The sequence below is a fragment of the Brassica rapa genome, chromosome A07 (assembly GCF_000309985.2).
Source record: "Brassica rapa cultivar Chiifu-401-42 chromosome A07, CAAS_Brap_v3.01, whole genome shotgun sequence".
NCBI lineage: Eukaryota > Viridiplantae > Streptophyta > Magnoliopsida > Brassicales > Brassicaceae > Brassica > Brassica rapa.
The window spans coordinates 2,354,837-2,379,148 of NC_024801.2; the positions used below are offsets into that span (position 1 = coordinate 2,354,837).

General features: G+C 36.7%; 4 protein-coding genes and 1 long non-coding RNA gene across 5 annotated transcripts; 2 read left to right on the forward strand and 3 right to left on the reverse strand.

Moving 5' to 3' along the window:
* Positions 1-700: 700 nt before the first annotated feature.
* Positions 701-1,607, reverse strand: LOC117126634. Its single transcript, XM_033275185.1, has 3 exons — positions 1,586-1,607; positions 1,178-1,466; positions 701-998 (listed from the first exon to the last, which is right to left on the reverse strand). The coding sequence occupies exons 1-3, from the start codon at positions 1,605-1,607 to the stop codon at positions 701-703; spliced, it is 609 nt and encodes a 202-aa protein (XP_033131076.1).
* A 3,549-nt stretch (positions 1,608-5,156) lies between these two features.
* Positions 5,157-11,495, forward strand: LOC103845913 (histidine kinase 1). The gene is made up of 13 exons (XM_009122826.3): positions 5,157-5,902; positions 5,990-6,232; positions 6,313-7,104; positions 7,297-7,544; positions 7,619-7,778; positions 7,907-8,033; positions 8,119-8,208; positions 8,302-8,496; positions 8,588-8,657; positions 9,114-9,156; positions 9,235-9,372; positions 9,974-10,966; positions 11,053-11,495. Exons 1-13 carry the CDS (start codon positions 5,654-5,656, stop codon positions 11,287-11,289), a joined length of 3,585 nt encoding a protein of 1,194 aa, XP_009121074.1. The 5' UTR covers positions 5,157-5,653; the 3' UTR covers positions 11,290-11,495.
* Positions 11,496-12,641: 1,146 nt separating this feature from the next.
* On the forward strand, positions 12,642-19,376 carry LOC103845914 (ABC transporter B family member 5). Its single transcript, XM_009122827.3, has 11 exons — positions 12,642-13,816; positions 13,904-13,958; positions 14,208-14,383; positions 14,465-14,686; positions 14,783-15,021; positions 15,169-15,968; positions 16,058-16,851; positions 16,931-17,197; positions 18,072-18,335; positions 18,520-18,816; positions 18,910-19,376. Exons 1-11 carry the CDS (start codon positions 13,532-13,534, stop codon positions 19,258-19,260), a joined length of 3,750 nt encoding a protein of 1,249 aa, XP_009121075.2. The 5' UTR covers positions 12,642-13,531; the 3' UTR covers positions 19,261-19,376.
* On the reverse strand, positions 13,875-14,284 carry LOC117126684. The gene is made up of 2 exons (XR_004449416.1): positions 14,047-14,284; positions 13,875-13,974 (listed from the first exon to the last, which is right to left on the reverse strand). It is a non-coding gene; the product is annotated as an uncharacterized LOC117126684 (long non-coding RNA).
* Positions 19,377-21,195: 1,819 nt separating the features above from the next.
* On the reverse strand, positions 21,196-23,529 carry LOC103845915 (rac-like GTP-binding protein ARAC1). Its single transcript, XM_009122828.3, has 7 exons — positions 22,899-23,529; positions 22,661-22,748; positions 22,467-22,576; positions 22,331-22,394; positions 21,750-21,814; positions 21,607-21,672; positions 21,196-21,491 (listed from the first exon to the last, which is right to left on the reverse strand). Exons 1-7 carry the CDS (start codon positions 22,995-22,997, stop codon positions 21,390-21,392), a joined length of 594 nt encoding a protein of 197 aa, XP_009121076.1. The 5' UTR covers positions 22,998-23,529; the 3' UTR covers positions 21,196-21,389.
* Positions 23,530-24,312: the final 783 nt, after the last annotated feature.

Here is a 24,312-nt window from a genome sequence, read left to right on the forward strand (position 1 = left end):
TAACAAAACGTATGTCATATTTAAAAGGTTAATAAAGAATTATAAGTTTTATTAAAATGTTGGATGTTAGATTAATTTATTTGGTTGCTATAATAGAGGTTAGTTATAATTTGGTTATATGTTATAGGTTGGACTAAAAAATGAAAGGATGCAGTAACTTTTCATAAGTAAATTTTTAAAAAATTCTTCCCTTTTAATAGTATTGATCCTAGAGAATTTAATTTTTTTATTTGTATAATAATTTTCTTTAAAAGCTATATATACACGGAAAATTTAAATCAAATTTATGTACGTCTTTCATAATGTGAGTTATTTTGACACTTTTTCTTATTTTTTAGGTTAAGAATGTCAGTTTTAGATTTTCAATACATTTTTCTAAATATTTAATCCTAATAATAATGTAAAAAAAATGCATTAAACATATACATAATTTTATTTATCTTAGACACTATTGGTTAAACAAATATAATTATTAAAAACATAAATAAACTTCAATCATTTTTGTAATTTGTATGAAAATCAAAGCAACACTCTTTTTTTTTTTTGTTTGGTCTAAATGTTAAGATTTATAACCATTTTCTGAGTTTTACAATGTTGTGAAGAGACACAACTTATTACAAAAAGAGAAAAAAAGGAGTGAAGAGAAGAAAGAGTAGCGAGGCGATGCAACAACAACATCAATAACAACACCGAGAGGGAATTAACTATAGGGGGAGACAAACCAAAAGTACAATTCGAGAAGCGAGGGAGAGGAAGCAGAGACCGACGGGAGAGACAGCAACCGATCCTTCATGCCGCGATCCACCACCTTGTAGAATGCCTCCTGAGTCATCGATACGTCTCTGAATATGCAGGCATTCCGTTCACGCCATAGGTTGTAGATAATGACTTGATTGAGAAGCTTCATCACCACTGCAACCCTAGATGCATGCGGACCTTGAAGCTGACGACAGAGATCCACCACTGCTGCGACAGAAGGAGGAGGAGACGCCAAAAACCTGCCACGAAACGATTCCAAGCAACAGCAGCAAACGAGCACTCAAAGAAAAGATGGGAGTGAGATTCAATAGCATTCGAACATAAAACACAACCTGGAAGAAGAGAAAGTCCCCAGGAGATCAATCTGTCTCGAGTTGGGAGTCTACCAAGAATGGCAGTCCAAGTGATAAAGGAACACCGGGGTATCTCCTCCTTAAACCACACCGCTGAGTGCCATTGGACTTGCGGCTTAGGAGTACGAAGCCTCTCCCACGTAGCCGGAGAAGAGAAAGACGCACCAAAACCACCAGACCGAGCTCGCCATAGATAGACATCATTGCCTTTGGATTGACTTGGAACTTCAGTTGTTGATAAAACAATTTGTAGCGTCTCTGCGTAATCAGATCTAGCAGGAGGTAGGTTCCAGTGACCATTGTGTACAGCTTGCGCAACCGTAGCATTGAGGGGAATCCTGAGCGAGACAGGCCCTGAGCTTCCGAAGAGGAGAATTAAAGGACCAAGGTCGGTCCACAACTAAATCTATAGATATGTATTTTTTTGCGTGGAATGTTTGTGGGCTGAATAGTGATAGACGCCACACTATGACCAAAGATTGGATTAACATCCATAGGCCTTATTTTGGAGCTTTTTTGGAGACTCACATTTTGGAGAATAATAAAGAGAGAATTTTGCAAGCAATTCCGAGGGGGTGGAATTATTTTGGGAATTATGGAAATAACGATTCTGGACGTATTGTAGTTGTATGGGATCCGAGGGTTACTCTAGTTGTTTATAAGGCTTCAGCTCAATCAGTCACGTGCGGGATTAACATCTTGTCTGAAAAACGTCTCCTTTACTGTCACGTTTGTGTATGGTTTCAACTTGGTAGAGGAAAGGGGAAGTCTATGGGTTCATCTTGCTGACCTGCAGGCCACAACTCCGGTTTCAGTCCATCCTTGGTGTGTTCTAGGAGACTTCAATCAGATGCTGCGATCTTCACATCACTCGAATCACCTGGTTGCTCACACTGATGACTCCGGTATGGATGAAGCAAATATTGGATTACAAGATGCTCAGCTTTTTGAAGCGCATGCTAAAGGTTTACCGTTTACGTGGAGAAACTGCCAAGATAACAATCCAATATCCACGAAGATTGATCACGCCTTCATAAACAAACCTTGGTCTTCATCTTTTCCTGACTCCTTTGCGGACTTCTTAGATCCTTCTCAGTCAGACCACGCGCCTTGCTTCTTTCGTATGCCAGCTTTGAGGAGACAGATAATCAAACCGTTTAAATTCTTCCATCATGTTATAGACCACCCGGAATACGCTGAGACGGTTACTGAAGCTTGGAACTGTGGGCAGATTACTGGTACAGATCAATACAAACTGGTTCGATCAATGAAGCTGCTTAAGAGGCCGCTACGTCGCCTTAACAAGCGCCATTTTAGTGGTATTTCGCAAAGAGTCAAGGCGCAGAAAGAGAAAGTGGATGAGCTTCAAAGGCGTTTGCTCACCTTACCTGATGGGGCTACGGCCCGTGAAGAGCACCTGGAGCGAGATAAGCTGAATACTCTGCTCAAGGCGGATGAAAAATACTATAAACAGAGGTCTAGAGTTCGCTGGGCTAATGTTGGAGATCACAATACCCCCTTCTATCACAGTATGGTTACTCACCACGCTTCAAGGAACCATATTCACTTTCTTAAGGATGCCAACGATAACTCGATCTATGGAGTGGAGGAAATAAAAGCTCACGCCGCAGACTACTTTAAAGGGATTCTTGGTTCTACTGATCTTCCGGTCTCATCGGCTACGTCTGAGGAGCTTAGGAACCTGCTACCTTTTCGTTGCACAGAGCTTCAACAAAACTATCTTAAGCGAGAAGTAACAGCAGCTGAGATTAAAGGTACTTTATTCTCTATGCCACTGAACAAAAATCCGGGGCCAGATGGTTACTCGGTGGAGTTTATTCGAGCTTCTTGGGATATTGTGGGGGTGGATATTATCAATGCAGTACGCGAGTTTTTCAAGAATGGTCGCCTTCTTAAAGACATGAACACTACTGCCATTGCTTTAATTCCTAAGAAAGCTCAGGCCTGCTCTCTTGGTGACTACAGACCTATCAGTTGCTGCAATATTGTCTACAAGCTCATCTAAAAAATCATAGCCAATCGCCTTAAACCTATACTCTCGAATTGTGTAAGTCCGAACCAAGCGGCTTTCTTGAAAGATCGCAGTCTAGGAGAAAATGTTCTTTTTGCATCTGAGCTCATTAAGGATTACAATAAATCATCATGCCTCAAAAGTGCTATGCTGAAGGTAGACATCCGCAAAGCTTTTGATACTGTCTGTTGGGATTTTGTGATCAAGGTTCTAGAAGCGCAGCAGTTTCCTTCCATGTTTGTTGCTTGGATCAGTGAGAGCATTTCTTCTCCCAGATTTTCTGTTGCTATAAATGGTGAGCTGGCTGGGCTTTTTCAGGGTAAGAAGGGACTTCGGCAGGGTGATTCTATTTCTCCCTATTTGTTTATCATGCTGATGGAAGTTCTATCTCTACTATTGAACAAAGCTGAAACGATGGTGCCTTCTCTCTTCATCCGCTCTGCGCATCTCCAAAGATCACTCACTTATTGTTTGCGGATGATCTCTTAGTCTTCTCCGATGGCTCCCGTGATTCTACGGCTGGTATAAAGAATGTATTGTGCAACTTCAAAGAGTGGTCTGGGCTTGATACTAACGAGTCAAAAACAGAGATCTTCTAGGGGGGATATTCATCAATTCAAGCTTCAGACCTGAGTGCTCTTTCTGGTTTCAGGCGCGGTGAATTCCCAACAAGATATTTAGGCTTGCCATTAAGTCCTAAAAGAATCTCTGCAGCGACTTTGCAACCATTCCTGGATCGTATTACCTCCAAACTTCATTCATGGACTGTTAAGTTTTTATCTTTTGCTGGTAAGGTTAAGATGGTATCCTCGGTTATATATGGTATGGTGAACTTTTGGAGCTCTGTTTTCGTTCTGTCGAAATGGTTCTACACAAAAGTGGACTCGCTCTTCTCTGGTTTCCTATGGAAAAATAGTACCTCTTCAGCGATTGGTGCAAGAGCTTCTTGGGCGGATATATGTCATCCGAAGAAGGAGGGAGGTCTTGGCCTTAGAAGGCTTGAGGATTTCGAGATGGTGTTTAGGTTGAAGAGAGTTTGGCTCTTTTTCACTGCCTCGGGCTCCTTATGGGTTCCTTGGGTGAAAAGTAATCGGTTCGGGGACAGAAGTATATGGCTAGTTAACGACTTGCCAAGGTTCTCCAAAACTGTCCGGAGCATGCTAGGGTTGAGAGAGCAGCTCCACACTTATCTCCGTTGCATTGTCCGTGATGGAAGGAAAGCAACACTCTTTGAAAAATGGATGGTGTAATTATCATTAAAAAGTTAGTAAAGTACATATTCTGTTATCCTATAAGCAAAAGACAAAACCCTAAACAGCAAATCACAAACACTCAAATCTGTAAAACCTTCTGAGAGAGAGACAACTCAAAGCTAAATGAATTATATTCTGTAAAATAAAATAGAAACCCAAAGTTAGGTCTGTTAATAATTTATTTCTTTCTTTTTAAAATTATACTATTATTTGCGAAGTAAATTTTTGAAATCGAGCTATCATGTTAAAAGTTAGAGTGGTTAATATCGTTTATACCCTTAATAAATAAAATATATAAATAAATTAAAAAATAAAAACGAAATTTTAATTTATTTGATTAGATAATTGATTAAAATTAATAATAGTAAGAATGATCTAAAATCTGAAAATATAATTTAAAAAAGAGATAATTTCTATATATCTTGTATTGTTATCTGAAAAAGTCTTTTAGTGAAAAGTTAAAAACATAATTATATAACTAAATATTAATCAAATAAAATTTTTAATTATATAGTTAAAAATAGAATAGTGCATTATCCAAAATCTAAAAATATAATTAAAAAAAGATAATATATATATATATATATATTTATTGTTATCTGAAAAAGTCTTTTAGTAAAAAGTTAAAAAACATAACTTATATAATTAAATATAGAATACTGAATTATTTTAAAATTTATTTTAGTATAATGAATATAGGTGTACAAAGAAATTTTCAAAAATTTATGAAAATGTTTAAGTCCGCATGGCGGGCAAAACACCTAGTTATTATTAGAAAACAATACTAAAACTTGGAAAATTCCATCACTCCGTACATCCTCTGTAGTGTCTGTGGACTGTGGACCTGAAGAAGCCAAATATAATCTGTATTACCTTCTACACATTCCCACTGGCCAAAATTCGAAGATCTTTGCTTTTTCGTTTATTTGATTTCGTTAAAAAAGGAGAACAAAAGATTTCATCTTTCTGTTTATTCTCTGTATATATAAATAAGAACACTGTCTTGCTTCTCAATTCTCCAGTCTCTGCTTCTCTCTTCTACAAAAGTCTGAAGCTTTACCATTTTTGCTTCATGGGTTTCTAATTTTATTACTAAAATATTAATTTTCTTTTTGGGTTGGTATTGATCTAAGAGTGGGGAGTGACACAAGAAGCAGTAAAGGCATTAGCTTTCCACTAAATAAAAAAAAACACCCAACAACAACAACAACAACAAAGACCCCAACATGTGTCTTCGTTTCTGAGCAGAATTAAAGATGCAAAGAGATAGCTTCTCAGTGAGTATTGAGAGTCTTCCTGATTCTCCAATGGGTCCAAGGAAGAAGAAGATCACTAAACTGTTCGATAATATGACTGAATGGGTTACCCCTTGGAGAAGTAACCCAGAGTCGCCAAGAGAGACAAGGATCATACGCGGAGATGTCGAGCAAGAACAGTTTCAATACGCAAGCAGTCACTGCTTGTCTTCTTACTACAGTGTCTTCGTCGTTCGCCTCGCTATAATGGTTAGTTTAGTTTTGTTTATGATCAATCTTTGGATAAGAAAGGTGGAAGCTTTATAAGTTGTTGTGTGTGTGTGTGTGTGTGTGCAGGTGATGCTAGCAATTCTAATAGGGCTTTTAACCATACTAACATGGCACTTCACAAGGATATACACAAAGCAATCGCTTCAAAACTTAGCAACTGGTCTTAGGTACGAGCTTCTTCAGCGTCCAATCTTAAGGATGTGGAGCGTTTTAAACACCACATCCGAGCTAACAACAGCTCAGGTCAAGCTCTCTGAATATGTCATTAAAAAATATGACAAGCCAACCACTCAAGAAGAACTTGTTGAGGTTTCCTTTTCTGTTCTTTATGTTCCTATGTTTTTATTTGAGATGCTTTTTATATTAATTGTTAAAACTTTTTTAATCAGATGTATCAAGCAATGAAAGATGTGACATGGGCTCTGTTTGCTAGTGCCAAAGCTCTAAATGCCATAACCATAAACTACAGAAACGGTTTTGTCCAAGCCTTCCACAGAGATCCAGCAAGCAGCAGCACCTTCTACATCTACTCCGATCTCAAAAACTATTCCATAAGCGAGACGACGGGCCTTGAAGATGTAAAAATGTCAATGGGCCACGGCTGGAACAACCAGACGATACACGGGAACATGACTGCCATTTGGTACCAGCAGCAGCTCGATCCAATCACAGGTGCAAAGCTAGGGAAGCCTCTTCAGATTCCACCTGATGATCTCATCAACATTGCGGGTATCTCACAGGTGCCTGATGGTGAAGCTTCTTGGCATGTGACGGTAAGCAAATACATGGACTCTCCGCTTCTCTCGGCGGCTTTGCCTGTCTTTGATGCTTCGAACAAGAGCATTGTGGCTGTTGTTGGGGTGACGACTTCGCTTTACAGCGTGGGGCAGTTGATGAGAGAGCTTGTGGAAGTACATGGTGGGCATATTTATCTGACATCTCAAGAAGGATACTTGCTTGCTACTTCCACAGATGGTCCTCTGCTAACGAATACATCAAGAGGGCCTAAGCTGATGAAAGCCGTTGATTCGAAGGAGTGGGCTATTAAGACAGGAGCTCATTGGTTAGAGAAGACTTATGGTAGTCACCTCCCTGACGTTGTTCATGCTGACAATGCAAGGCTTGGTGACCAACAGTATTACCTTGATTCATTTTATCTCAATCTCAAGAGACTTCCAATTGTAAGTTTTCTCGCTATGATGAATGGTAACAAACTGCACCGCAGTTAATAGTAACAAAAATTTATATATATACCTATGTATCTATATGTTTTTGTTACTATTAGGACCACACTGTAGTTGTTTCGCATATTGGCATTCAAATCTTCAAGAAGTCTAACTGTTTAACCTTTTTCGGTTTTACGCATTTTGCAGATAGGTGTTGTCATTATTCCGAGGAAGTTCATAATGGGAAAAGTGGATGAAAGAGCCTTCAAGACTTTGGTTATACTGATATCTGCTTCTGTCTGCATCTTCTTTATTGGATGTGTCTGCATTTTAATCCTCACAAATGGAGTTTCAAAGGAGATGAAACTAAGAGCAGAGCTGATAAGGCAGCTTGATGCAAGAAGAAGAGCTGAAGCTTCAAGCAACTATAAAAGCCAGTTTTTGGCAAATATGAGGTTTGTCAGATTTCTTTTGACTGTTTAGCATTCTTAATGCTAAATACTGAGATGAGTTTTTTGTTGGATACTAGCCATGAGTTGAGGACGCCTATGGCTGCTGTGATTGGATTGCTGGATATTCTGATATCAGATGATTGTCTTTCAAATGAGCAATATGCAACAGTCACTCAGATCAGGAAGTGCTCTACTGCACTCCTCCGGCTTCTCAACAACATTCTGGACTTGAGCAAGGTCAGAACTTACTTTTGATATAATTATTACATATGCAGATCTTTAAGTTAGGCTGTGAGTAAACATTATCTGTTTCAGATGTGTTTTTCCTACAAACTGACCTCAGATTTTCTCTTTTTCTGCCATAGGTTGAGTCTGGAAAACTTGTTCTGGAAGAAGCTGAGTTCGATTTGGGAAGAGAACTAGAAGGACTTGTTGACATGTTCTCAGTGCAGTGTATTAACCACAATGTAGAGACTGTTCTAGACCTCTCTGGTACGGCTGGTTATTATATTGTAGACAGCTAAACTACTTAATCTTCATTGAAATGAAACCCGGTTTATGATTTCTCTTTCCACAGATGACATGCCAACATTAGTCCGAGGGGATTCAGCAAGACTTGTTCAGATCTTTGCAAATCTTATAAGCAATTCTATAAAGTTTACAACAAGTAAGTTTTGTGACCATCTCTTTATCTTCTCTTGTTTTTTCTTTCATGACAGAGATGTGCATTGCTAATCTGAAAAAGATGAATACTTTGCAGCGGGCCACATTATTCTCCGTGGATGGTGCGACAGTGTGAGTTCTCTACATGATGAGATGAGCTTAACTGTTGACAGAAAGAAACCATGGGCTCCAGTGAAAACAAAGCTGGTGCATCACAGGAATCATTTGCACAAGTCTTGTAAGAACGAGAACAAAATTGTTCTTTGGTTTGAGGTTGATGACACTGGATGTGGTATGACACTTGAGTTTCTTAACTATAGTACTCTTTATTCCCAATCTCCCAGGTTCTGAAAATCAATTTTCCATATAAATCTTATCTGCAGGAATAGATCCAAGCAAATGGGACTCTGTGTTTGAGAGCTTTGAGCAGGCTGATCCTTCTACCACTCGGACGTAAGTGATCACAATAAAGTGCAGACAGTAAATGTATAAGCAAAACTAGGCCTGCGGATTTGAACTGAACCAGCTGAACCGAACCAAAATTTTTGGTTTTCAGTTCGGTTACGGTTTTGAGTTTGTGATTTTGAAAACGGTTAGGTTTTCGGTTTTAGAAAAATAAAAAAAAGAACTGATTATCTGAAATAACCTAACCAAAAATAATAGAATTTAACCAAAAATAAATCTAAAATATAACCGAAACGCAAAAAGAGAAAGAAAAATTGGTTATCTTCAGATAATTTTTTTAAAACCGAACCGAGCCTTTTTCGGTTTACTTCGGTGGAATTATTGCCGAACTGAAATAACCAAAACCAATAATATCTGACCCGAATAAACCGAAGTATCCGAAACCGCAGGGCTAAGCAAAGCTATGTTCTTATTTGGGTCTTAACCCTCACTGTTCTTGTACAGGCACGGAGGAACTGGACTTGGACTGTGTATCGTGCGAAACTTGGTTAGTCTAGTCTGGAACTTTAGAGTTTGTTGAGTCAAGCAAATCATCTGAAACCTTTGCTTTGTTGTAACTTTACAGGTAAACAAAATGGGTGGAGATATCAAAGTAGTACAGAAAAATGGGAGAGGGACTATAATGAGACTACACTTGATTCTGAGTATTCCAGACAACGCAGAACAAATCTACCAGCCAGAGTTCTCCCAGTACGGTCTTGTGGTACGTAAAGACATGGATTATGACCTATGGATGATAGATTAAAGCTTCTTTGTTTGTGAACTAAGGCATGGGTGTTCGGTTTGGTTTAGGTTCGGGTATTTTGGTTTTAAGTTTTTCGGTTCTAGAAATTTAAGAAAGGTTCAGTTATTTTGGTTTTGGTTCGGATACCAAAGTCGGGAATCGGCTAATATCCAAAAAAATCAGATTCATTCGGTTCTAGTTTTTGAGTAATTTCGGATATTATGGGTAAAAACGTCAGATAATACGGAGTTTTCAGGTAAAATATTGGATAAATCAGATAAAAATATTGGCTAATTCAGAAAATTTTCAAATATTTTGAATAAAAAATATTCAGATAATTTGAGTTTTGGACAATTTGATTTATAAATAGTATTTAAGATATTTAGAAACCAAATACAGTATAATTAATATTTTTAGGTATATAATCTATATTTTAAAATTTATAGTACCAATTTGATTTTCTGTTCCAGTTCGGTTATAGGTTTCCCGATTCCAAAGATATAGAATCTGCTCAGATAATTATGAAATTCAGGTTAAATGTGTCCATGCCTAAATGTGTTATTGGTTTTTAATGGAACAGGTTCTACTTTCAATGTCTGGAAGCACAGCAAGATCAATTCAATCAAAGTGGCTGCGCAAACACGGCATTGCAACAGTCGAAGCATCAGACTGGAACGTGCTGACACAGATCATCAGAGACCTCTTCGAGACGGGAAGCCGCGAAAACAGCTTTGACTCGCAGCACACCATCGCTGAATCACTGAGAGCAGAGCTTTCCAACACACAAGAGATCAGGAACCCTGTGTTCGTCATAGTGGTGGACATCGGAGTTCTCGATCTCACCACAGATATATGGAAGGAACAGCTAAACTACCTCGACAGATTCTCCAGCAAAGCGAAGTTCGCTTGGCTTTTGAAGCACGACACCTCCAACACGGTCAAAACAGAGCTCAGACGAAAAGGGCATGTCATGATGGTTAACAAACCCTTGTACAAGGCCAAGATGATTCAGATTCTTGAAGCTGTGATTAAAAACCGCAAGAGAGGCTTAAGAGGAAACGGTAGTGATGAATCTCACGACTGTTTAGAAATAGATCCAACACAGTTCGACACTTGCAGCTCTGATGACTCTTCAGAGAATACATCTCTGAAACCAACCGCATTGCCCTCTCCAGTGATTAAGAACTACCTTCTTGACATTACTAAAAGCAACGATGAGTCAACAAGTATGACTCAGAAGAAAAAAGAGGAAGAGGAAGAAGATTGGAAAGATCGAAGTAACAGGTTGTATTCAGGAGTTGCTTTGGATGGAAAGAATCAGAAGTCTCTTGAAGGTGTGAGGATCTTGCTAGCGGAAGATACACCGGTTCTTCAGCGAGTAGCCACCATAATGCTTGAGAAAATGGGAGCAACTGTAACTGCAGTTTGGGATGGACAACAAGCTGTTGATGCCCTCAACTACAAGTCTATCAATGCACAAGAACACAACAACTTGTCTGAAGAAGAAGAAACCAATCCTCAATCTGATACACCAAACTCCTCACCTTATGACTTGATCCTCATGGACTGCCAGGTACCACTAACACTTCACACTTTTTTTATATTTCATTCATACTCTCACACACATGCAAATACATCACGTTTTGTTCAACATGGCAGATGCCAAAAATGGATGGATATGAGGCAACAAAGGCGATAAGAAGAGCAGAGATTGGCACCAGTCTCCACGTACCAATCGTGGCGTTGACGGCTCACGCAATGTCTTCTGATGAAGCCAAGTGCCTGGAGGTAGGAATGGATGCTTATCTCACTAAGCCTATTGACCGAAAGCTTATGGTCTCTACCATTTTGTCACTTACAAAACCATCAACAGTCCTAACTTCGTTTTCTGACTGAAGTTATTGGATGTAATCTAACAAGAGAGAGAGAGAGAGGCTTTCTTAGGTTCGGGATCTTGGCTTTTGTATATATGTGAAGTTTGTAGTGGTCAATGAGGTTTTTGAAGGAGAAGAGAATCAAGTTTCTGTTTTTTGGGGTCATTCTTTGTATACTAAAGAATGCTTGTTGTACTTAAGTAAAATAACACTTCTACTTGTTTCGAACCTGTGACCTTCGCGTTATTAGCACGACGCTCTAACCAACTGAGCTAATAGGCCATTTGTTCTATAGGTCGATCTTACGTTAAATATCTAGTATTTGCTAGATATATGTTTTTAATGCGTCTGATCATAATGTATGTTTATGGAAAGCCTGACTTTGATATTCTAATTCACTAGATGAAGCATAGTTTCCTATAATATGGTTTTTTAGGATATTAAGATGCAAGCTAGATAGAGCTGTAAAATAGGCGAGTCCATGTCCATTAGCCCATATTCATTTGTCCATTTATTGTTTGTGGACAGCAAAGTGACCATGTCCATTAAGAACCATATCCATTAAAGACCATACCCACTAACACCCATATTTTTATGGACTGCCATGAGGTCCATAATGACCATATAAGAAAATTTTAAATTTTAATTTATAAGCATACAATTATATATAAAAGTTCATAAAATTAAAATTCATCCATAAATTCAAAAGTACAACAATACATAAGTTCATAAATACAACAATTACGGTTTTGGTGGGAAAAATTGATTTTGCAGTTTTGGCGGAAAAACTCGATTTTGCAGTTTTGACGGAAAAACTCGATTTTGCAGTTTTGACGGAAAAACTCGATTTTGCAATTTTGACGGAAAAACTCAATTTTTCAGTTTTGGCGGAAAAAACTCATTTTTGCGATTTTGGCGGAAAACTCGATTTTCTGATTTTGGCAGAGAAACTCGATTTTTCGGTTTTGCCATGAGCTCTATAATGACCATATAAGAAAATTTTAATTTATAAGCATACAATTACATATACAAGTTCATAAAATTAAAATTCATCCATAAATTCATAAGTACAATAATACATAAGTTCATAAGTACAACAATTTCGGTTTTGGCGAGAAAAATCGATTTTGCGGTTTTGGCAGAAAAACTCGATTTTCCGGTTTTAACGGGAAAATTCGATTTTGCGTTTTGAAGAAAAACTCGATTTTCTGGTTCTGACGGGAAAATTTGATATTAAAATTTAAGCGAAAAAATCGATTTTACGAGTTTAGCGGAAAAACTTAAATTTTATAAACCTTAGGTTTTGTGACCATTGGACAGTCCACGTCCATAAAGCCCAAAACCAATAAACTGTCCATAAAGCCCAAAACCAATAAAGACCATTTTCTTAATGGTCTTCCACATTTTGTCAAATGAAAACTAATGGGAAAAATGGGTTTGTCCATATTAAGCCCGTTTGTATATGGACATGGGCAACCATTGGACGGCCCGCCCATTTGACACCTCTAAAGCTAGAGGTAGATTGAATGATTTTATGTTGTAATCAACGAACTATCTACGCATTGACCTAAAACCTTTTTTCTCAAGCACCCTGACCTAAGTTCCTTACTGCGAATCATCGGATAGACACAACTCATATATATTACTCATATATATTAAGCATGTTTATATACAAGAACTCAAGAAGGTAGCAACATTCTATAACAATGAATATCCATCCATATTTAGGCCTATTTTCTGTCGACTAATTAAGCATGTTCAAGGCCCATCAAATGCCTTGTTAGGAATACAATAAGGAATAGTGGAATACACGACTCAAGTAGAGGAAATGCAAAAATTAGTCGCTCCCCATGACATAAGAAGACTGACGATATTTTCATATGAAGTCACTCGAATGTTAATGTTAAACATTTATAACAATGATTTTAGGAATTACATGACATAACGCTAAAAATAATACTACATGAAAGTTATGATGAATTAAACTGTATTTTTTTAAACTGTATTTGTTAGGGAAAAAAAAAACATTCCACGCTTTTGTCTCTTAATCTTTGTTTATGTCACCTGATAACAACATCTTCAAAATAATATTCATCTTACACCTCACTAAACGTTTTTAATTATTGTATTAATAATAAAGTTGATAGTAAACGGAAATTTTAAATGATCGTTCATATGTTTTAAGATCTTTCAATGATAGCTTTTTCTAGGCTTTGTTTCATTTCTGATACGTGTGGGTCACTTCTCTACGAAAATCCAGGACAATGGTCGATGTATCTAGATTTGAAACAAGTCATGTTCATTCAAGAAGTCCCACACAGTTGGAGATGAAGAAGGGGATAATCGAAGAGAAGGCAAAGACGGTACCATTCTACAAACTGTTTTCTTTCTCAGATTCTACCGATGTGTTGTTGATGATCGTTGGTTCGATCGGAGCTATCGGAAACGGTCTTGGTTTTCCGTTGATGACATTATTGTTTGGTGATCTTATTGATACGGTTGGTCGTCGAAACCTATTCACAAACGACATTGTTGAGTTAATCTCCAAGGTTAGATATAGATGCACAAAGGAAACAATCTTCCAAGTTTTTACTTGGTTATGTTTACTTTACTTTGTTTGTTTTTCTTCGTTTTAGATTTGTTTGAAATTTGTCTACCTTGGACTTGGGACATTTGTAGCAGCCTTTCTTCGTAAGTAATACTCTCTCTGATTCAAACTAAATGTCGTATAGTACCCATTTAACCTTTTCAATGTAAAATTTGACATAAATACATAAACTTAACCTCAAGTGAGCATTAATATATAAGAAGTAAGAAAATAATAGATCATGCTATTAATTAGCTTATGTAAAATTAATAAAACACAACTACTATATACAAAAAAAATTGGTTCTTGTTAAGGAAGAAAGCAATTTTGTTTTATGTTTTCCCCTGTTCTAGAGGTGTCTTGCTGGGTGATTACGGGAGAAAGACAAGCTGCAAGGATAAGGAGTTTATATCTGAAGACAATTCTAAGACAAGACATTGTATTCTTCGATGTCGAAACAAACACAGGAGAAGTTGTTGGTCGTATGTCAGGTGATACTGTTCTTATACTAGATGCTATGGGTGAGAAGGTAAACAAACAAAAATATCCCCAAAAATAGATGTTATGTATAAATAGATTGAAGTATATGACGTGTAAAATTTTTTCTCAGGTTGGGAAATTTATACAGTTGTTTGTAACATTCTTGGGTGGATATGCATTAGCGTTTGTGAAAGGATGGTTACTTACACTTGTTATGTTAACCTCAATTCCTCTTCTAGCTATGGCTGGTGCAGCTATGTCGCTTATTTTCACTAAAGCTTCTTCTCAACAACAAGCTGCTTATGCCAAAGCATCAACTATTGTTGAACAAACTTGCGGGTCTATTCGAACCGTTAATAATATTTCCTTTCCCTCCTTTACTTGTTAACTTATCATAAAATTTATAAAAGTTTGAAACATGAACCATGTTATTACATGATTTCTCCAGGTTGCTTCATTCACGGGAGAGAAGCAGGCGACTAGTAGCTACAAAGAGTTGATAAACTCGGCCTATAAATCGAGTGTCAAGCAAGGTCTCTCTAATGGTTTAGGGTTTGGAGTAATGTTCTTGGTGTTCTTTTGTAGCTATGCTTTGGCTATATGGTTTGGTGGAGAGATGATACTCAGAAAAGGGTATACAGGTGGTGCAGTGATTAATGTAATGATCATTGTGGTCGCGAGTTCGATGTGAGTAAAACATATCATTCTTAGTCTCAAAGGCAGTTAAAAAATACCAATCTAACTCTCTCTCTCTCTCTCTCTCTCTCTCTCTCTCTCTCTCTCTCTCTCTCTCTCTCTCTCTCTCTCTTTCTTTTTGTGTGTTTCTTTGGATAGGTCTATAGGGCAAGCAGCGCCATGTCTAACCTCATTTGCAGCTGGTCAAGCTGCAGCTTATAAAATGTTTGAAACAATAAAAAGAAAGCCAGTGATTGATTCTTTAGATCTAAACGGGAAGGTTTTAGAAGATATACAAGGCGAAATAGAGCTGAGAGATGTGTGTTTTAGTTACCCTGCAAGGCCTAGAGAAGAGGTCTTTGGAGGATTCTCTCTGATGATCCCAAGTGGCAAAACTACTGCTTTGGTAGGAGAAAGCGGCAGCGGGAAATCTACTGTGATCAGTTTAATAGAAAGGTTCTATGATCCGAGTTCCGGGCAAGTGCTTATTGATGGTGTTGACTTGAAGGAGTTTCAGCTGAAATGGATTCGAGGAAAGATTGGATTGGTTGGTCAAGAACCGGTTCTCTTTTCTTCAAGTATAATGGAGAATATTGGGTACGGGAAAGAGGGAGCAAGAGTCCAAGAGATAGAAGCAGCTGCAAAGCTAGCAAACGCAGCCAAGTTTATCGATAAGTTGCCTCGGGGTTTGGATACAATGGTAGGTGAACATGGAACTCAGCTCTCAGGAGGACAGAAACAGCGGATCGCAATCGCTAGGGCCATACTTAAAGATCCAAGGATTTTGCTGCTAGATGAAGCGACAAGCGCTCTTGATGCAGAATCCGAACGAGTGGTTCAACAAGCTTTAGATAGGGTGATGGTTAACCGGACTACTTTGATTGTCGCACATCGGTTAAGCACAGTGAGAAATGCTGATATGATTGCTGTTCTTCACCGTGGAAAGATAGTTGAAGAAGGTACACGTGCATGATACACATTCTTACGTATATATATTCTTTTGGGTTATAAAACTGTTTAGATTTTGGTTTACTTTTAACATTTTAAGGTTCACATTTGGAGTTACTCAAGGATCATGAAGGGGCTTATTCACAACTTATACGGCTACAAGAGATAAACACAGAATCAAGACGATTAGAGATTTCAAATGGATCTATCAGGAATGAATCATCAAGAGGAAATGGTGTCAGTAGGATGCATAATGATGATGAATCTGTTTCTGTTGCAGGACAAGAAAACACTGAAAAGCCTAAAGAAATGCCCCAAGATGTGTCGATTACTCGAATTGCTGCTCTTAACAAACCGGAGGCTCCCATTCTCATACTTGGAACCTTAGTATGTGCACTTGATGGCGCTATATTCCCAATCTTCGGACTCCTCTTTGCTAAAGTTATCATAGCTTTCTTCCAACCACCTCATGAGCTGAGGAGCGATTCGAGATTCTGGTCGATAATATTTGTGCTTCTTGGTGTACTCTCTTTGGTAGTGTATCCAATACATATGTCCTTGTTTGCCGTAGCTGGAGGGAGACTGATTCGTAGGATAAGATCAATGTGTTTTGAGAAAGTTGTTCACATGGAGGTTGGGTGGTTTGATGAGCCCGAGAACTCGAGTGGTGCCATGGGAGCAAGGCTCTCTGCTGATGCAGCCTTGATCAGGACACTTGTGGGCGACTCTTTGGCTCTAACTGTCAAGAACGTTGCATCCGCAGTGGCGGGAATAATCATAGCTTTTGCGATTAGCTGGGAGTTAGCTGTTATTATCTTAGTAATGATTCCTTTAACAGGAATCAATAATTACGTTCAGGTTAAGTTCATGAAAGGCTTCAGTGCAGACGCAAAGGTTGGTTGGTCCTTTTTTCATTAAATAGGTTTAGGGTTGGTTACTTGTTAAACAAGAAACTGAAATAAATAGTTTTCAGACAAAGTACGAGGAGGCGAGTCAAGTAGCGAACGATGCGGTTGGGAGTATAAGAACGGTTGCATCTTTCTGTGCGGAGGAGAAAGTGATAGAGATGTATAAGAAACGATGTGAAGATTCGATCAAATCGGGAACGAAGCAAGGAGTAGTCGCAGGATTGGGGTTTGGTCTCTCCTTCTTCGTTCTTTACTCTGTCTATGCTGCTTGTTTCTACGCAGGTGCTAGATTGGTTAAAGACGGAAGGACAACCTACAACGGTGTTTTTCAGGTTTTGTCATCGTTCTTTTTCTTTGGAAATCTATATGATAAATTTTGAGGATAGACAATTAGACATGGTCTGTGTTTGTGTTCGGGTTCGGTTAGGATTTCAGGTTTTTGGTTCAGCCACCTAGGCATCACTTGGATTTTATATTTTTCAGGTCAGGTTTGGTTAATAATATTTTGGATTCGAATATATTTTACTCCCTCCGTTTCAATATAGATGATGTTTTAGAAGGTTTGTTTTGTTTCAATTTACATGAAGTTTTGAGATTTTAAGGAAGTTTTGAGATTTTAAGGTTAACTTTAACTTTATTGGAAACTGCTCAACCAATTAGATTTTACAGTCTTTTTTATAATTGGTTAACTGATTTTAAAATTATATCTTCAAAATATTTTTCTAGAAAAATGTAATTTTCTTAAACTTTGTGCACTACTACAAAACATCAAGTATTATGAAACAGAGGGAGTATAATATATCCAAGACTCATTTTAGATCAAAATTTATTTCAAGTCTGGTTAATTTTAATTTGATTCGGATAATTTTAAATGTCATATAATAGCGTAAACATAAAATTGAATATCTAAGATACTAGTTATTGAATACAATTCGGAAACTAATAACTTGGATTTTTAGGTCAGCTTTATGGGTTATTCGATTATTAGTTTTTGTGTTGGGTTAATAAGTAATAACACTTAGGGTTCATGTATGTTTTACACAACTCTCTACCTGATCAATTCGAGTATTTTATAGTTCGGATCGTATATGGATTCATGTTGTTTTTGGTTCGAATTCAGTACTGATATTGGATTACACTTTTATTGCCTAGACCTACTTGACGAGAACATGCTTAATCTTTTTCTATTGGCTGGTTTTGCGCCAGGTTTTCTTAGCATTGACGATGACAACAATTGGGATTTCTGCGGCGAGTTCTTTCGCTCCTGATTCAAGCAAAGCTAAGAGTGCTGCTGCTTCAGTTTTCGGAATCATTGATAGGAAATCGAAGATAGACTCGAGAGATGAATCAGGGATGGTGTTGGAGAATGTAAAGGGAGATATCGATTTTTGTCACATAGAGTTTGCTTACCAAACTAGACCTGATATTCAGATATTTCGTGATCTTTGTTTCTCCATTCGTGCCGGAAAGGTAACATTTTTGTATACAAATTCTTATAAAACTTATAAATCCTAAGTAATATATATATAGAAAATGGACTAATCTACTTATCGTCAATTAGTTTGAAGTTAGAAATATATTTGACTTAATAATAAACTGATGCTTCTTTTAACACTTTACATTTTGACTTTCCAAATTCTTGTTCTTATTTCAGACTGTTGCTTTGGTCGGAGAAAGTGGATCAGGTAAATCTACGGTGATATCTCTGTTACAGAGGTTTTACGATCCAGATTCGGGTCATATCACTTTAGACGGAGTTGAGCTCAAGAAGCTGCAACTGAAATGGCTGAGAAAACAAATGGGGCTTGTGGGGCAAGAGCCTGTACTGTTCAACGACACAATACGAGCCAACATTGCTTATGGAAAGGGAGGAGAAGAAGCAACCGAGGCTGAGATCGTAGCTGCTTCCGAGCTCTGTAATGCTCATAAATTCATCTCTAGTATACAACAGGTGACTGAAACAAGACCTTTTGATATTTATAGTTAAGACATACAGAGATTATTACTTGTGTTGCAAGTAAAACTCTTTCCTGTTTGGTTTTAGGGTTACGATACGGTGGTCGGGGAGAGAGGGATACAGTTATCAGGAGGACAGAAGCAGCGCGTGGCAATTGCACGTGCCATCGTGAAAGAACCGAAGATCTTGTTACTGGACGAAGCGACGAGCGCGTTGGACGCAGAATCAGAGCGTGTGGTTCAGGACGCACTTGACCAGGTGATGGTGAACCGGACCACCATCGTGGTGGCTCACAGGCTTTCGACGATCAAGAATGCTGACGTCATCGCCGTAGTGAAGAACGGTGTGATCGCGGAGAAAGGGACGCACGAGACGTTGATGAATATCGAAGGTGGTGTTTATGCTTCCCTCGTTCAACTTCACATGAGTGCTTTCTAATTGATACAATCATACAAAAACCGTATATTTTTCATGATAAACAAAAGAAAAGAAACAAATTAAAGACACGAATTTTTCGAACCAAATGTTTTGTATGAAGAATTTTTCATTGTTTGTTTGGCTGAAGAAAATTTTTTTTTGGTAAGGAGTTGAATCCAAATTTGTGCTTTAAAACTACAATGAATCAAACGTATCTTTTATTCAATACTACAAAAGAGTCTCACGATAACAGCTTAATAGTGACCACGAGAGTGTAATTAGTAAGAGTGTAAGACACAACTCTTTAGTATTTTTCTTGATCTTTCTCTTTCTCGTTATTGTCTTAATTTGTATTCAGATGATTAGAAAGCTTTAACCACATCTCCTATTTATAATACTTTATAAATTAATAATATTGGAACTTGATAATTTGATTAATTTATAGAGATATTAATTTATAAATGTTTTCTTATTTAGATTTATAATTTTAAGATATCTTTATTCTAAGATAACAAAAATATTTGATTTCAGTCTATAGACATTAATTGTTATTCTTTGAAATATGACATTTATATTAATTTTGTTATATTATTCGGTGTATATAATATATACTGCATAGAACTTAAATGTGGTTTTGGATATAATATTACTAAATCTCATAAAAATATATTAAGTGTTAAGAAAATATAAAGATAATTTTATTGTAAATATAAAATAAATAATATAATAATAGGTTTTTACTTATATAAAATATGTATACATATATATTATTAATTTATAATTTTAATGGGATCATATATTTACATAGAATTTTTTTTTTTAAATATTATTTTATTATTTTTTGATTTGTGCCAAATTTTGAATCGTCTAAGTTAAGACCGGCGAAATTTATTAATTTATCGAGTATTAATTTATACAAGTTCTATGTATTTGTGTAGTTGTGTAGATTTATAGTTCTATAATTAGCTACAAAATCCCACATAAATCCACAATAATAATTTTTTTATAATCTTAATTCATCCATATCGATTCAAAGTGTGGGCAAAATCGCTACACAAACAGGAAAAGCTATACATATTTGATATTTCATGTTTATAGCCCACGTGTGCATTTTTTTAATATTGACATAATTAATGTATATTTGGCTAATTATGACGTTTCATGTGCCAAACGCCTATATATAGAGAATGAAGATGGGTTTCATGTGCCAAACGCGTTATCCTCGAAACAGGAAATAATAAAATTAGTTTATTGTTAACAAAAAATTAGTTTTGTAAAAAATAGACAACGAAGATAAACTTTAGCTATTTATATGTATAACCCCATATGAGAACGAACAAACATAGCTAGCTAGCTAGCATGATTCCATACATGTACATCCTCCTCATTCTCGGAATCGCTTTAGTTCTTCTTCTCTGCCACCTCTTCGTCTTCCTCCTTGTCCTCTTCGTCCTCCAGATCGTCCTCGTCGACCTCCTCAACGTCCTTTCATCATGTCTGGATTTCCTCGTCCCCCGCACTCGTGAAAAGAAAAAAATTTCAATCCGCATTCGTCAAAAAACTTGCCCAATTCATTTTTTCCGAACCAAACCGAAGCGATCGCTTTGTTTGCAGTCTTGATGGTATCCGACACGTGGTGTGTCGGAAGACTGTGGGACATTTTGGTTCCTCAAAGCTGCCACTTGCCCAATTTGCAGAGCTTTAGGGTTAGAATGATTCAGTAACTTCCAATCTCGGCTAGACACCGTTTGCTAGCGTTTAGATTTGGATTCGATTGTTTTTTTTTCTCTGTCAAATTTTGGTTTACATTTGAAATTTATGTATATTGATAATTGACAGTGACACAATTAAGAACAGTATCTTTGTATATGATGCATCATATACAAGTTCTTGTTTGAAACGGCAACGTTTAAGTGTCAGCTTTTGTTCCTAAACTATGTGGAAGTAAGAAAATAATTGAGAGAAAGAGAAGAGCATTAGTAGTGCAATATTTGGCTCTCAGCTAAAGCTGGAAACAATTTATCAGCAAAAACACAAGAAATCATGTCTTTTCAAAGATAAAGAGAACTTTATCACAACCAAATTTAAACCAACTTTAACCCCCAATGTGTTTCTTCTTCTTAAAAATTCACTAGAGAATGGCAGAGAGATTACAAAATGGAGCAGGCCTTTTGTACTTTGCCCTTCTTTTTCTTCTGCTTTGGAGGTTGAAGTACCACTCTAATCGCTGCATCAAACACCCCCTTCACGTTCTGCATTTCATTAACATACAAAAGAACAGTCTCGAGCTTAAGTAAAATACCAAACTCATATTCAATCTAATAGTATTCATCAAAAGGGAATTTTTTTTGTCTTTTTGTTTCTTGCCTCCTGTGATTTTGAACTGCACTCGATGTACGAAGGAGCTCCAATTAGCTTCATCAGTTCCTCTCCCTTTTAATTGCACAAAGTGAGGAATGGTTAAGATGGGTTCCTTTAAATTAAAATGGATTTGAAGAGTATGTGTATACCTGAGCAGTGGTAATAGGTACAGCACCAGGGTGGTCAACGAAGAACTGTTTGTCATCCCTAAGATCTGCCACATTTGATGAACACACAAAAAAACCATAAGCAGAAAATGAAAAGCCATTTAATCAAAAGGGGGCTTAAATAGTAGTAAGAAACAGAATCTGCTACATGGACTGTGCCAATCCTGTATACGCCTTTTCTAAAGGTTAAAAATAGCAATATCAAGAAATTGAATGGCTGCTTACATGCATATGGTTGTTTCTTACAGTGGAGGTGGCAGTTTAACTATCAAGAGAAAGTGTGAGATCATACAAGAAACCATTTGACGAATAACAAATCCCAAACTTCCGAAAGAAGAAACATCAGGGACTAGCTTCTAAACCTAATAACTACCAAACCTATATATATATAGGTTTATGTATGTATAGACATGAAAAAAAAAAAAAAGAGTCGATGAATGCAAGAGAATGCCCACTAGTGTCCACAGATATCCAGAGAAGCTTGAGAGCTTATGTTCAGAAAAGGAATATGCAGCCCACATATGCACCAAGAAGACAAATGCAAAGAAGGGAAGGGAACAAACCTAGTTTGGTACCAACAAGAACAATTGGGACACCAGGGGCATAGTGAGTCAGCTCAGGGATCCACTGCAAACAGAACCGATGAAGACTTTCAATTCAAGAAACTTTGTAAAGCAAAAGTAGTTACTCACGACGCACCTTCTTGGAGACATTCTCATAACTAGCCTTACTGATGAGGGAGAAGGCTAAGATGAAAACATCAGCACCGCGGTAACTCAATGGTCTTAACCTGTTATAATCCTCCTGCCCTGTTTCACAGACGAAAACAAAGTTCAGAAGAAAAAAAAAAAGGCTATATAGACAAAGCTTGAGAGTTTTTTTTTTTTTTTTACCAGCGGTATCCCACAAGCCAAGGTTGACAGTGGCTCCGTTAACAACCACATTAGCGCTAAAGTTATCAAAAACAGTCGGAACATAATCCTGTTTTCCATCAAAAAAAAAAGAAAATCACAAGACTGAGTAAAGATCCATTCATATATAAAAACTTTGTGCTCAGTGAATATGAGAGGAAGGATAATATTAAACAAAACAAATTTAAATAGAGAAGACAATATAACTCAAAGATAATACCGTAGGGAAAGTGTTGCTGGTGTAAGAAATGAGGAGACATGTTTTACCCACAGCTCCGTCACCAACGGTCACACACTTTATGAACCTCGATGCGCTCATTTTTTTCCTCCGAGTGAGTATCAAAAACCTCAGATCTACTACTACTACACCTGTGGAAACAATCTTCTACACAAACCGATTTCTTTTTCCCTTTCAATCCGCCATCCTCCCCCAAACAAGAAAAACCCTTAGATTGTTGTTTAAAATTGGAAACCCTAAGCGAAAATCGGAAAAAAATGTGAGAACAAGTGTGATCAAATGAAAGGTGAAAGATGATGAATAGTATTGAGAGCCAAGTGATGGCCGGAATTTTATGCCATTGAATCGTTCACCATCTCTCCTCCATCCATCAACTTCCCGATTCTTTTGCTTTTTTTTTTCCTTTTTTTGTCAACTTTTTAGTTTTTTTTTCCTGCCAAGTAATTTTATAATTCTCGACTTTGCAATGTTAATTACTGTTTTTCTAATATTCTTCAGTGTCATTTGTAAATAGTATTTTATTATATTAGGTGATTATCCGCGCACATGCGCGAGATAAAATGTATATACTAATAACTGTTGAATATTAAATTTGGTAGTTCAACCATATTTATATCATGTTATAAGTCATATATATTAATCTAAATATCTACTAAATGTGATTTTACTCATTTCGTTTTATGATCATTTGTATTTTATATCATTGATTACAAAATTTTCAGTGTGAAATTTTTAACACTTTTCATAATTAATAAGATTTTTAAAAATTCAAATATAACATACGGAAATATAAATTCTTATTATATTGTTAGTATGATTGTTTAATTTATTCTAATAATATAACATAAAAAGAGTATATGTAAATTTTGATCAAATCTTTATTATTAAAATCGTTAATTGTCAAATACAAGGATTCTTTCTGACAAGGATTATTATTAAAATATTTTATAATATAAGAATTTCTTCTGATTATTATTATTATTATTTCCTGTTCGGGAGCGCGCTAGGCGCTAGTCGGGAGGTCGGGTTGAGCCTAGCGTCTAAAGAGAAAATTGGGGATTAATCGAAAATTATGCGGAGAAGAATTTTTAAATTGTTTACTATGTTATAAAACATGTTAATCTTTAATTGTGTATAGCATTAATACATTTTGAAGAAGTTTAAGACTGTATAAAACACACAAATAAAATATATAAACATAATATAGTGTAATTTTCATCAAAATTATGAATATAAATGATATTTATAAAAATTTAGATCAAATAAATAAATAAAACTATTATTAAAAATAAAATAAAATAAGAAAAATAGATTAGGCGCCCGTTTAGGTGGCTTGGCGGTCACTTAGGCGGTCTAGGCGGAGAAAATCAAATATCTAATTTTTTTAATTAATGTG

Excerpts from the sequence above, each read along its gene's own strand:
- LOC103845915 (XM_009122828.3), bottom strand. The coding sequence starts at position 22,997 with ATGAGCGCATCGAGGTTCATAAAGTGTGTGACCGTTGGTGACGGAGCT. Across the intron at positions 21,815-22,330 it reads TCTTGTTGGTACCAAACTAG|ATCTTAGGGATGACAAACAG; the intron begins GTTTGTTCCCTT and ends CAAATGTGGCAG. Across the intron at positions 21,492-21,606 it reads GCAGTTCAAAATCACAGGAG|AACGTGAAGGGGGTGTTTGA; the intron begins GCAAGAAACAAA and ends AATGAAATGCAG.
- LOC103845914 (XM_009122827.3), top strand. The coding sequence starts at position 13,532 with ATGGTCGATGTATCTAGATTTGAAACAAGTCATGTTCATTCAAGAAGT. Across the intron at positions 14,384-14,464 it reads TAGATGCTATGGGTGAGAAG|GTTGGGAAATTTATACAGTT; the intron begins GTAAACAAACAA and ends ATTTTTTCTCAG. Across the intron at positions 15,969-16,057 it reads TGGAAAGATAGTTGAAGAAG|GTTCACATTTGGAGTTACTC; the intron begins GTACACGTGCAT and ends TAACATTTTAAG.
- LOC117126634 (XM_033275185.1), bottom strand. The coding sequence starts at position 1,607 with ATGGATGTTAATCCAATCTTTG. Across the intron at positions 1,467-1,585 it reads GGATGTTAATCCAATCTTTG|GGCCTGTCTCGCTCAGGATT; the intron begins GTCATAGTGTGG and ends TCGGAAGCTCAG. Across the intron at positions 999-1,177 it reads TTTAAGGAGGAGATACCCCG|GTTTTTGGCGTCTCCTCCTC; the intron begins GTGTTCCTTTAT and ends GTTTCGTGGCAG.
- LOC103845913 (XM_009122826.3), top strand. The coding sequence starts at position 5,654 with ATGCAAAGAGATAGCTTCTCAGTGAGTATTGAGAGTCTTCCTGATTCT. Across the intron at positions 9,157-9,234 it reads TGTGTATCGTGCGAAACTTG|GTAAACAAAATGGGTGGAGA; the intron begins GTTAGTCTAGTC and ends GTAACTTTACAG. Across the intron at positions 9,373-9,973 it reads TCTCCCAGTACGGTCTTGTG|GTTCTACTTTCAATGTCTGG; the intron begins GTACGTAAAGAC and ends TTAATGGAACAG.